A 12969-nucleotide genomic window follows, 5' to 3' on the forward strand; every position below is an offset into this window, starting at 1 on the left:
GAATTTCTGTCCCGTGTACACTTTGCCCAAATCAAAGCTAACTTAGAAAGGGCAGTTCAAGTGCTATACAGATCAGAAGATTTTGGGGTACTCACTCAGAGAACACTGGATGGGAAAAGCACCACTCTCAGTGAACAAATAGCATAAGGTCAATGTTTTTAAAGAACACGTATGTTCATATCATGGTTGTTTCACCTCCAGTAAGTTCAACATTGCAAGTAGCATTGACCACATTTGCCAAAAATCCAGAAACAGGACTCATATTTATGGCTTGGAACACAGTCAGGGAGCAAGGAAGCCAGGGGCTGGTCGATCACTGGGTCCTGGTTGTACAGAGTCCATGCAGTGTGGGGACAGTAAGTGAACCAGTAGACAGAGAGTCCATGCCTGCAAGCTGTGGTCCTCTACAACCATCATGAGCAAGCTGCTCCTAAAACCATAGCAAAGGGAGCTGGGGCAGGCGCCAGCTTCAGACCTCCAGCCACCAGGACATTCCTGGGCACCTCAGCTGCTAGGGCCTTCTACTTAAGCATCTCAGGATTGCCATGATCCGAGATGCCCCATTCATTTTCTTTGGCTGTGGTCTCACCTACCCTCCCTTTTCAGACATTTAATAGCAGCTGGTATCTTTGAAACCCAGAATCTGTTCATTGTGTCTCCAGACCTCTGTACATGTAGATGTGTCCTCAGTGAGACTCCTTTTGTGATACACATGGGCCAGGGCTAAGTTGTCCTTGATGCTGATGCCTTTGCTGTGCTGTGTATTCAACTTTAAAAGCAGTGCAGGGACTGAGAACAGGTAACCTTCTGCTAGGTGGAAGCAGAGAGGCCCCCTGCCTGGCATAGCGGCGGGGGGTGGGGGTGGGGTGGTTCAACCCTTCTGCTCTCCCTTTTCTGAGGACTGCCTCAGTGCTACCTAAAGACTTTCTTTAGCTTGTTTTCATGGTCCAAGAAGGGCCAAGAATTGAAGCAAAGGCATGAATCACACTGGCTTCCTCTGCCTCTCACCCTAGGCCTGTACCCTAGGACTTTCAAACACAACAGGCTTTGTGCTTCCCACAGTGTGGTCATGGGGGCCATGGCAACACTATCCAAGCCTTGCCTGCCCAGATCTTGAGCCTAGCCTTGTCACATGAGCCAAACTGCAAGCAAACAGCCAGCAAAGGGCCACTGCCCACATCCTGACAGACTGTGAGGGGCAAATAGGAAGGAAGGCAGCGTGGAGGCAGCACAGGTGGACAATTGTTAATTTTATCAGCACTGCAATTAATTATGACGAATATTCCAGGAGCTGTAGAGAGGTGAGATAGGGCTGGTTTGTCCTGCCTCCCCCCGCCCTTTTGGGTTTGCTTCCAGATAAGTCTGCGTGCACAAACCTGCCAGCATCAATCAGCCACATGCAGGCCTTACATTCAGCTGAGAAGCCCCTGAGAAGGTGGAATGGCTAAAAACCCCACGTTGGCCTCCCAGGCCTACCTGGATCAGAACATCTGCTTTTGTATTTTGCGTATTGGAGAGCACCTCAGGCTATGGAGCTGAAGTTATTGCCTGTTGCAGCGGCTAGAGTTTGCCCTGAGACCCATAGGAGCCAAGGGAACATGGAACCCCAGAACTTAAGTGTAGGCAGTATTAGGTGATGCACAATCTCTGTCTCTCTAGCTTTTCTTTTCTGTAACTCATGGAGGAGCCTAGTCTAGCCAGTGACTACAGGTCCCACCCCTGCTGACAGAGGGCTCTTCCTTACCTCTTAATGGTCCTGGCTTCATAGGTCTACACAAGCTCTCCTCATATTCACTGTGCCTGGGAGGCAGAACTCCCATATCTACAGACTCACTGGGAAGTCACCAATAATCCCCAGACCCAGAGCTCAGTATTTCCACTAGACACTGTACCTGGGCTAGCCATAGAGCATCCAACAAGGTCTCCAAGACATCAGGGTGTCCAGGGACAGTGACCTGTGGTTGGGAACTGTGTCAGAGCTGTTGTCCGATATGAGATTGTGACTTGTAAGAGAACAAAGCATGCTGATGCCCCCTTGCAGTCCCAACAGTTGGGAAGGAGAGGCAGGAGGATCAGGAGTCATCCTTGGTGTGTTCTCAGTGAGCCTCCTTCTGTGATATGCGTGCTCCTGGGGCTAAGTTGCCCACAATGCTAATGCCTTGGCTGAGCTGTGTGTCCAGTGTTAAAAGCAGTACAGGGACTGAGAACAGGTGACCTCCTGCCAGGAAGACCATGTGGTTCCATCTTGCCGTTCACAACACTGCTCAAGAGTGGGCATGCCAGCGTGCGTGCTCACGGTGAGATCCTCCCTCTGACTCACAACCCATTGTGTAGACTGAGGAGCACTTGAACAAGGTCACTGTCACTGTAGTGTACAGAAATGGAATTGGCCGTTGGACATTTGCTTTTTCTGAAAAAGAAAGCCTGGGAGATTTTTTATTCTTTAAAGTGACAGTGTTACTTGAATGAATTACACAGACTGTTTTTTAGCCTAATTTGAGGTAACTTTAATCAAGTAAAGTGATAATCCTACGAGAAACATGGGTCACAAGCCATGGTCTCTGTGAAGGACACACACATCACATGGCATCTGGCAGCTTTAGAGGGTTGAGGTCTGGAGAAGTCCTAGCGCCTCAGCTTTTCGAGGGCAGTGGGGGTGGGGCCAGGTCAGCAGAAACAAATGAGCATGACGCTCTGGAACTGACCTGAAAAAAACCACAGTGCACTTTGAAAGAGGGCCCTATGGTCCAAAAAGCATGTAGAGCCTGGCTGTGCTGGGAAAGGCTATCTCCAAGCCAGGGCTGCCTGGGATTCGTTCTGCAGCACAGTCCAGCAAGTGTGCCATGCGCACTGGGGTCTTACAGATGGTGAGTTGATAGGTTCCTTAGATGCTGGTCTGTGAGGCAGGTGGCCCCTCCACAAGCTCAGGCCTTGAGCACAGAGGCCTCCATATGAGTAAGAGGTATATATAGGAACCAGCCAGCCTGACCCATGCAATATACAGGTACATGCAGGGAGAATTAATTTTGATGGGAACACTTAGGTTTCAAGTTTGGCTTTATATATCCTAGAAACCTCTCTGTGTGCACTCTTTCCTGGATAGCAGCACACCCTTCCCTTCAGAACTTGGAGGATTGCTGGGACCAGAGTTAGTTAACATTTTGTTCCTGTGTCTCCACAGCTACCCGTACAGTGAGGACTCCAGCCAGGGAGAACAGTACATGAACACGAGATGCCCTGCTTGGTGTGATCGCATCCTCATGTCCCTGTCTGCCAAGGAGCTGGTTCTTAAGGTAGGAGGGAGCCATGGGCTAGCCAAGGACAGGGACCACCCATCCTGGGGATACTTCCATCAAGTGCTCGGATGGTTGTAAGATGAGTGGGAGAGAGGTGCTTAGTCATCTCTCAGCTAGCACTTAGGTACAGGCAGGTGCCACTGTCATCTTTTTAGAAGCATAAAGACCCTGGTCACAGCAAGGTCTAACAGTAATTTATTGTGTGGTGTTCTGTGGAACTCCTGTGGGGGTTCATGGAAGCGCCTACAGATTATGTAAAGCAAGAACAGTTTGCAACTACTCAGCAGGATCTGGATGAAGGGAGGGCTTTCAGATTTCCTGTTTTCCAGTTCCCAGATGTTATATGTAAATTACATGTCTTGAAAAGTGTCATCGTCTGAATTATCTCTCGGTCCCATCCATGCAGACCTCACAGTCAAAAGAGCAGACTCATATAGGAGCAGTGGTTGGAACAGTGTAGGTAGAGCCATGGTTAGGCTGAGGCGTGGGCCCTTGGTCAGGAGGTGGGGGCTGGGCATTGTGTATGCTCTGCTGCTCTCCCTGCTGCTGCAGCCTGTGCTGCGGAGGAGAAGCCCCTCACGGAGTCCCACCTTCACCTTGCTCCTAAATTGCATCATAATTTTCATGAGCTGCTGCAGGCTGTCCCTGTGTGAAACACACACACACACATACCCACACACACATACACACTTGCAGCCCTCAAGGCCCCTTTCCAGCCTGTGGTCTGTCATCCTCTACCTAAGGCTCTGCTGGTCTTCACTGGGTAGCCATTGTCCCTCAGATGCTAGACTTTTCACAACTCCTGTGCTCCAGGGCATGCTGGGTACAGATGCTGTTCAGGTCTTGGCCATGGAGAGGGGTTTCCAGGCAGGAATGCCAGATCCGAGGAAGGATGTTGGCCAGAAGCTGCAGTCTTGACACAGTTCTACGTCTAGCCTCATGAATGGGGCATGTGCCCCAGTTTGGTGCTATCTCTGAGAAAAGCCCACTCCGGAACCTAAAACTATATTATCTGTGACCTGGGCCTACTCATTGGCTCCCTCGAGACAGAACTAAAAGAATTAGGCAGTCTCAGCCCCTCCATGGGACTGAGGTAGACAGAAGAAATGATGTCATCCACCAGTTAAGATTATAAAAAGTGGAGCTTGTGGTAAGGTCCCTAAGATAAGCGCACTTAAATTAGTGATCTTCAGACTGCCAAGAGCCTGCGAGGCCATGTGGGGCCTATCTACAGCTCCTGAAAGGTAACATGCCTACACATCGATGCGTCTCTAGACCCAAGATTCATACTTCAGAGCCACAGTGGCAGACCACGCCCTGCCCTTCATCACTGAGAATAAAGCCTCTAGGGGTTTCTGCCTGCAGAGGCTGGACTCCCGTGGGCCCACAGTGAGCCACTTCCAGAGCTCCTCAGGTTGCCTCTAATACCATCCATCATGCCATGCGCCAGTGCCCTCATCATGTTCTGTTCTGCTTCCCGAGTCCTAAAACACCAGGCGGCAGGGTGCCTGCGAGCCTCGGTGACGAATGCTCAGTGAGGTGTGCCTGCGTCCTGTCTGAGCCCCTCTGTCATTTGTTTATCTGTCCAAAGACTATGCAGCTGAAAACCCACAAATTTATGCTGCCTTTGTAATTTACCATGCAGCGTTTGATGGATGCTTCCCCACTTCCGAGGAGTCGGCCACATGCTCCTGAAAGATGGGCGAGTGTTCATGCATGCGGTGCTGAAGGTTATGTTTCCATACCGGAAAGTAAATCTGACCTTAAGCTTCCCACTGCATTAAAGATACGTCAGTTTTAACTTTATCGCCACAGATGTTTCAGCTGCAGGTATAAAACTCCAGCCTGGTCAGACTTGACTGACTGATTAGCATTGACACAAACCAACCCAAAGCCAGGGGTCTGGCAGGAAGTTCATGGAACAGTTAATTAATATGCATACGTGGCTTTACACAGCATGCTCTAGGTTAATAAAGCAGGCTTTCAGAAGCAAGTGTAAATAGGGGAAATGGGAAACAGATGAGCTACTCACATAAGGACACGCCCTTAAAAGGAAGGTCAGGGTGGCACTAATTGCAGAGCCTGGGGCTCTGTGCTGACCAGTGGACTGGCACAGGAGGCCTGGGGGAGTCCTAACCCCCTAGGCTGATCTGCCCCCCTCTTCTCTAGAAGTAGGGTTCCTCTCAGCAGAAGAGCCAGCCACACGCTGAGATGTAGTAAGGCCCCCTTCAACCTCTCCGATACCAAGGATATCCTGAAGCCCCTTCCTGTCCCTCCTGGCAGGACCGCAGATTGCCTCAGCCTTCCCACACCCCCTCTCTCTGTTTACTTTCAGTCAGAGAGCGAGGAGAAGGTTGCCACCTACGACCACATCGGGCCTAATGTCTGCATGGGAGACCACAAGGTGACTTGTACAGTGTTTCTGGGGCCCAAGGGCTGAACCCCTGTGGGTGGGAAGGGAGTGAGGGGCCTCTTCTTTAGACTGGCTTTACCAAGCAAGCAAAGTTTGTCTGAGTTAATTTAGTTTTAATAACATACCAAAGGATGGGTGGATGGATGGTAAGCAGGAGAAGAAAGTATCAGTCATAACAGAAGAGAATCCCACTGTGTGTAAGCCATCATGTCTTGGTTACGACCAGCTGCTTCTTCAGTGTACACTGGGACTGTGCTCCTGGCCTTCCTATGCTGAGCTCACACCTGTGAGAGTGTGGTAATGCACGTCTCACAGACAGGTGTGCACTGATTATACACAGACTGCCCCTGAACCCAGAGTGGCCCAGTCTCCAGCGACACTGAGGCCAGGTGACAGATCTCGGCCAAATTAGATAAGTCCACATCCTCTCTATCTAAGGGCTCTGAGCTAGGGACACCACATACGCTAGTCATGGGTGCCTATGGTCCTTGGTGTTTGGTCCTTCCTTTGTAGTTCCTTACACTACAGAGGGAAGTTCTATCTGGAACCTACCCTCCTTACATTTCAAAGAGGTTATGTGGGTCCTTTCATGGCCCAGCTCCAGGCTGGCTGTCTCAGTCTGGGCTTTGTACACATGACTGGCCTTTACTCCTCTGGACTCAGTTCTAGATGCTCAGATGTGGGGCCCAGAGTCCAGGAAGCAGGGGGCAGCAGCCTGGGCGTGCTGACCTTCCCCTTTTCTCCCACTGCAGCCGGTGTTCCTGGCCTTCCGAATCGCACCTGGGGCAGGTAAACCTCACGCCCATGTACACAAGTGTTGTGTCGTGCAGTGACGTGGTGGTAAATATGGCTCCTCCTTGCTCTCCTTTCTGCAGCTTTTCCTGGTGTGTTTGATCCTTTAACAAATGACTAATTCCACTACAGGGAAGAGGTGCCAGCGCCGAGAGAGGATCCTCGAGAGGCCTCCCTGTAGCAGTGTATCGAACTCATCCTCCTAACAGCTGCATCGGAACCGCCCAAGCCTCACCTGCTAGACGGCCGGCCCCACACTTCGCTTCAGCCTCCGGACCTCCGGAAAGCCTCACATACCTCACTGTCGTGTCTGTCACGTGACATTGTAGACATATTGGGTGTAATCAAGCCACAGTCCTATTGCCAAAACTCTAACAGACAGCAGAGCGCCTGTATTTTAGACTTCACAGTTTTCCATTTTTAACAATTGTCTGTGGAGGAAGCTTCTCCATTTAGAGCCCCAGGTGTCCAGCGTCCCTCTCTGCCAGGAGGAGTGTGCCGGGCACTAGCCCAGGCAGCCAGGCTGCCACGTGTGCCCAAGCCCGAGGCCCGAGGTCTGACTCTACTGCCATGTTACGTGGCATGAGAATCACACTGCAGCTGCTTTCCATTTTTATATATATAAATACATATAAATATATACTTTTTAAAAATAATTTATAAATCTTACCAAAACTTATGCTGAGTATACTTTCCAGTATGAGTGCACGAGTGTCCTGAGCAGGCAGAACCGCAGTCTAGATGAATGGCGAGTCCATCAGCAGTCGGCACCTGTTCCTGAGACGAGGCCTAGCCAGTGCCCAGGGCGAGGGGCCCTGCGGTCTGCCTGTACTAGCAGCTTGTCACTCTTCTGCCTTTTCTGTGTAATATTAAGAACTGAATGTGAAGTTTATAGCTAGCCTGGGTGTACCTTTTAAGAATTTTGTAAACCGTTTTGTCTGTCTTTTGTTACCGTTTTATGGTGCCAAGTAGCCTACATTAAAACCATAATCTCGTGGGAGAATTAGAAGTAGCCTCGTCCACTTCCCACAGATTGCTTCTAGCATGGGCTGTGTGTAAACCTGGCAGAAAAGTGACGGGTGATGCTGGGCACAGCCTGTTGCCTGGACTCGCACCCAGCACTGAGAACCACAGAAGGCGCCTGCGGAGCCTGCTGAGGAAACACAGCGTGCTTTTATTGATTTACTTCTGAACACTACAGTTCCTGGATGGGGCGGAGGCGCGAGTTAATGTCGGTTTCCCTAGAAATCACTCAAGGCCGGCCTGTGTCCTTGATGCCAGGGTCGGGTCTGTGACTGCCATGGTCGCTGCTTGCCAATGTGCCATGACCGCAGCGGTTGTCCGTGGGTTCCAGCTGTGGGTCCTTCCCGTGAAGGCCTCTGGAAGTGACTGCTCGGTTCCTAAGCAATAAAATTGATCATGGTGAAAACAGTTCCTGCTGCTTAGTCTCCTTCCTTCCCTCTCCCTCGCCTTTGAAATGCTAAGTGACAGGAGTGGCCCCCTTTGTGCGGGTTTGCTCTGGCCCATTCTGATTCTGGGAATTTCAGAGTTCCATTCCGCCACAGGGCACCAAGCCCTCAGAAAAATCACCTCTTTCACCTCTTAGACTTTTTTTTTTTAATTACTGTAGTGGAAAAGGCCATTCCCTCACTCTATTAGTGGAAATTAAACAAAAGCTTTTCTTTGGCTTCGCTCAAAACCTTTATCAACATTGCTCTGCTCTGAACTTTGGCTGAGAAACCACACAGAAACAACACATTGCCCCATTTAAGAAGGGGGGAAAATCTTGCTTATTAAGGAAAGTCAGTGATTCAAAAGAAGCATTTAACTTTGGTGACGAAGCCACAGCACAAAAGGCAAAGCAAAGCGTGGGGCTTTTCATGGTTCCAGTAAATATTTTTCAATGCCTTACAGAGAGTAGTTTTGTCATGATTAGCTAAGGTGGAAATTGCACACTTAACACTTAACATCCACTACATTAAGGTGGAGCTGTGGAATGGACTTGTATGGGGCCAAAGATGGGGCTTTGCTACAGGGAATTATAGCCCTGAAAGGTCCTAGGGTGGAGAGGGCACCAAGCTCTTAGCTGCCTGGGCATGAGCCACTGGTCTTACCTATGGATTTAGCTCTTTAGGTTGAAGTGGCTGAGGGCCCTCCTGTCAGCCTTCTGAGAGGCCAGTGGTGAGTGTCAGGGCTGCTGACACAGGCTGAAGACTGTGAGGTGCCTGGGCAGGATTCACAGGATGTCTGCAGCCCTGCTTAAAACCAGGCTTTCTACTAATGAAAGTCAAAGACTGATAGCCAGAGGCCAGGGAGGGTGCAGAGCCTCAGGCCTTATTACCCCCAGCTGGAGATTAGTAATTATATCCAAAATGTTTAGGATTCTGGCTAAACAGATAATTATTACAAAATAACAGGGACAGAAGCTACCCAGGGTAGGACAGTGCTGGTTTGGCCTGAACCAGGACACATAGTAACAGGGCACACTCCCCCAGGTTGAGAAAAAGGAAATACATTAAAAAGAAAAACAGTGTAGTGTGAGGTGCTAGCTGCTTTTAATGAGACAAGCCTCGCAGAACTTTGGGTCTCCCTTCGAATCTGTAAAGGAAAAAAAAAAAAAAAAAAAAAAAAAAAACGATCTACACAGAAAATAGAAATCATACCTGCTTTGGGGTCTCTTCCACTGAGTTCCCTGCTGGCCCAGCTCCTCCAAGCACTGCGCAGCGGTGTCCTTCCCTTCCCAGGGGGCTGAAGCTGCCTTCCCACGACCCGGGCTTGCTCAGTCTCACAACCTCTGCGCTCCTGCAAGCTGCCATCACCGTGCGCTCTGGGACCATCACCAGGCACTCAACCTCTGAACCAAAGGCGCACACGGGCCCCAGGTCGTCACCAAGCACTGTCGCGCCCCCCTGCGCCAGTCTCTGGCGCCCACAGAGAGAACAGGCTAGGTGGGGTCTGCAGGGTCCTGCCCGCCCGCTGGTGCCAGCTCCGTATGGAAGAAACACGAGATGTGCAGCCTTGGGAGCCACGGCTCCGACGAGGACGTGTTAAATAATTTATTGATTATACAAAGTGATCGGCCCAAACCCCGTACTCCGCGCCTCACGCCAAGGCCGCGCCAACGTCCGCTTTATAACTTATTCTGTAAAAATATATATACACACTGCGGCTGGGCGGCTGGCGTCGGGGCATGCCGCGAGTCCCGGTTCTCGGGTTCTCCGGCCTGGCCGCATCCTCACAAGGCGTCCCCCGCGCTGCCACCACACGGGCTAACGAGCGCCAAGTTCGAGGGTTTGTGCTTTTTGAGAAGCCGCGTGATCTTCTCGTCATCGGAGTTGGGGTCCAGGGGCCGGTTGTACTCATCATCGTCCTCCGCGTCTGAGCCACCCACCTTCAGCTTCTCGGCATCCGAGTCCTGCTTCTTTTTAGCCGACGCCATCTCTGCCGCGTGCCGCTTGCGCCACTTGGTCCGCCGATTCTGGAACCATACCTGGGGGGTTGGGGGAAGGATCATCAGACGGGCACCGAGGCTCGCCTCACCCGACCAGCACTCCGGACCCGCCTGGCGCCAGCGCTTTCCGCGGTCCGGCCGCAGCCGAACCGCCGCTCGGCGGCCGTTCGCAGGACGCGGACTCCGGGCCCCGCCTCAATACTGCTGGACCCCGGCCCATTTCGAGCTCACCTTCACTTGGCTCTCGGTCATGCCCAGAGAGTAGGCAAGCCGCGCGCGCTCTGGGCCTGCCAAGTACTTGGTCTGCTCGAAAGTCTTCTCCAGCGCGAAGATCTGCTGGCCGGAGAAAGTCGGCCGCGAGTGTTTCTTCTTGCCATCCTTATCCAGGACCCCGCCGGCTTGGGCTGCGAAGAAGAGCCAGTGAGCGCAGTCCGAGGCCGGCGCCCAACCCCTCTCCTTACCGAATCCCGCGCGGGCCACTTACCGGAGCCGGCCAGTCGCGGGTCCCTCCAGGGAGAGCCCTGCACCACCCCAGGCCAGAAGATGGGCGGGCGCCCGGGCAGTTCCGCCAGCGGCTTGGGGTAGCCCCGAGCCACGGCGGCTGCGGGCCCGAAGTAGACACCTGCAGACGAGGCGAGCCCGTTGAGACGGGGCAGACTTCCTAGGAGGCCGCCACCCGCTGCGCCCACCGGCCGTCCCAGAATGTCGCTGATGCCGTGCGGAGTGCCTAGAGGCAACTGCGCGCCAAGGCTGCCTAGGGCGGGTGTCTTAAAGCCCGCCGGGCCCTGCAGCGCATAGGGGAACAGCGACGTCTTCATCTCTGCCATGTTGTGCAGCGCAGCTAAAGGCGCGCTGCTCAGCACAAACGCACCCGGGCGGTTAGCGTCCATGGGCGCCGCCGCCTCCGACCCGGGCGCCCATCCGGGCCCCGCTGCCACCGCCCGCCGGCTCGGGAAGTTTGCGCGCGGCGCCGATGAGCGCCGGCTACGCTGGGACGAGTGGACCGCGTTTCAAACGAACGCCGACGGCCCCTACGGGAAAGCGAGAGGACCGACGGCTGCTGCGCTGAATGGGCGGCGGTCAGAGAGAAGGCAGGGATACTAAGGGCGGCGGGAGAGGCGGTGGCGGCTCCGGGGCAGGTCGGAGCGGCGCCGCGCGGGATGGACGCACTGATAACCGCGGGGCCTGGGCGCGGCGCGCGCGCTGATTGGCTGAAGGCACTGGCGACCAGGCCATTGGCCAGCGTCCGGCCCGTCTGCGCGCGCCCCCGCCGGCCATGCACTCCATGAAGGGCCCATTAGCGAGGCAGGTGCCTCCGGGGCTGTAAATTTGCCCCCTGATTTATCTCCCTAGAGATGAAATAAATCCCGTTGGATGGGAGTTTAGTTAGGCAAAGGTTTTAATGGGAAAATCAGGAAAAAATACGAGAACATATTTTATCGACCGAAAGAATGTAGATTTCAAGACCCACTCCGAAAGCTCAAGCTCAGTATGCTTAGTTCAGGGAAGAGCCTGGGACGGCTGGATGCCACATGTCAGGGGACTCCATCTCGGATCAGGGCCCAAGCCCTGTACTGGGGTTCCTTCTCCTTCCCAGCTCGTAGTGGTGTGGGCTGTTGTAAACTTGTGGGTATAACTTTTCTGGGTGGATTTTGAACGAAAAAGGGTGGGGTCTAGGAACCAAATAGATTTGGCTCCCTCAGATCTGCCAAAATCTGTCAACTGACTTCAGATGGCTCCAGGCAACATCGGGCAAGGCCGGTGACCTTACTACCCCCCCCCACACACACACACACACAAGCCTATGCTGTCCTCCCTTTCTGAAATCCTTGAAGTTGGGTTGGGGTATCTGGGAGAGGCTAGGCCTTCCCCCTCGAACGTTTATGCTTATTCGGCACTCACCGAGGAGGTTACCCATGTCCAGACTTTGAGGCCCAGGACCAGAATTCGCCTGTTTATTGCTTTCTGGCAAGCTGGAGCTCAGGCCAGAATACAGCGGTTTTGGAATTCAAGAACCAGGTCGAAAAGATCACCACACTCACTGACTTCGGCTGGGTATGCGCTTGCAGTCTAGCGGACAGAGCACTGGCTATAGACCCGGCCTGTAGAGCCCACTAGGCCTTAATTTCTTTTCTAGTACAGGGGTCTCTCACTCCATAGTTGGGCGGTTAACTGAGATTGCAGCCAGCTAGTGCAGCGGCGCATGGCAGGATCCGAGAAGGTAGCACGCTGGCGCTTATTTCTTTCCTCCTCTGAGCAGTGCTTACTGTTAACCTCATAATACCTAGTACTGATTGTGATACAACCTGTGGAAATAGAATCTACTGTTTCCCAGCCTGGCGATCTAAGCAGAGGCCCTGTGCAGTTTGTTAATAACGATTTTCCCCTTTTGCCCTGGTCTCCAAGGTTTCTGTCTTACAGGCAAAAGTGATCCTAAAGGCTCCACGTAGGGGCCTAACGTCCACTCCTGCTGCTCCTCTTAGAAGTTCAGTTTCGTTTTTTAACAGTTAGTGTCGGGGTCTTTACGCCACGCGTCTCCATCAGGTCAAGGCTTGGAAAGCCACTTTATGGCGGGAACTGGAAATAAGTGCTGTGGTCCCGCTAACTTCTGCAGGACCTGAAATCTGAAAGACCTTGCACATGTGATCCTCACCCATCCTCCCATACGCAGTGGCCCCTAGCGCCTAAAGGTTTCAGTGTACTGGCTTCCTAGACTGAGTCTACACTCTCAGGATCCATTTGGACGCGAGCAGCGAGCAGCAGCAACGGAGCTAGGCTCAGGTCCTTCCAGCGCGGAGCACACTGCCCGCAGGAAAGTCTGGGCTTTCTGATGGTACCCTGGGATCTCTGGACTGCTTCCCTCGAGCCCTTAGACCAGCCCCTGGCCTCGCTTTCGCTCCACTTCGATTACGACCGCATATACTCCGAGGATCTGAGCATCGGGAGTACAGTCCCTGGTAGAGTACGGACTTTTCTGGGCTCGCGGGAGACCATGCTGGAGGCCAGGGGCTCCAGCT

At 52.8% G+C, this 12969-nt stretch overlaps 2 protein-coding genes across 4 annotated transcripts in view; one reads left to right on the forward strand and one right to left on the reverse strand.

The window, feature by feature from the left end:
* Positions 1 to 7932, forward strand: part of Inpp5a (inositol polyphosphate-5-phosphatase A) — a 186765-nt gene extending 178833 nt beyond the window's left edge. For all 3 annotated transcript variants that reach the window (XM_021167526.2, XM_021167525.2, XM_029479152.1), the window contains 4 exons: positions 3182 to 3293; positions 5632 to 5700; positions 6462 to 6549; positions 6634 to 7932. In XM_021167526.2, coding sequence (XP_021023185.1) covers positions 3182 to 3293; positions 5632 to 5700; positions 6462 to 6542 — 262 coding nt within the window. In that variant the 3' untranslated portion in view covers positions 6543 to 6549; positions 6634 to 7932. The remainder of the gene's footprint in view (positions 1 to 3181; positions 3294 to 5631; positions 5701 to 6461; positions 6550 to 6633) is intronic.
* On the reverse strand, positions 7656 to 11100 carry Nkx6-2 (NK6 homeobox 2). Its single transcript, XM_021167529.2, has 4 exons — positions 10437 to 11100; positions 10184 to 10356; positions 9165 to 9991; positions 7656 to 7901 (listed from the first exon to the last, which is right to left on the reverse strand). The coding sequence occupies exons 1-3, from the start codon at positions 10840 to 10842 to the stop codon at positions 9737 to 9739; spliced, it is 834 nt and encodes a 277-aa protein (XP_021023188.1). The 5' UTR covers positions 10843 to 11100; the 3' UTR covers positions 7656 to 7901; positions 9165 to 9736.
* Between the last annotated feature and the right edge of the window lie 1869 nt (positions 11101 to 12969).

The sequence above is a fragment of the Mus caroli genome, chromosome 7, assembly GCF_900094665.2.
Source record: "Mus caroli chromosome 7, CAROLI_EIJ_v1.1, whole genome shotgun sequence".
Classification (NCBI taxonomy): domain Eukaryota; kingdom Metazoa; phylum Chordata; class Mammalia; order Rodentia; family Muridae; genus Mus; species Mus caroli.

Bases quoted from the DNA above. Each gene is read 5' to 3' on its own strand.
- Nkx6-2 (XM_021167529.2), bottom strand. From the start codon at position 10,842: ATGGACGCTAACCGCCCGGGTGCGTTTGTGCTGAGCAGCGCGCCTTTA. The intron at 10,357-10,436 runs GTAAGTGGCCCG...TCTTCTTCGCAG, and splicing joins CCCGCGACTGGCCGGCTCCG to CCCAAGCCGGCGGGGTCCTG. The intron at 9,992-10,183 runs GTGAGCTCGAAA...CCAACCCCCCAG, and splicing joins TGACCGAGAGCCAAGTGAAG to GTATGGTTCCAGAATCGGCG.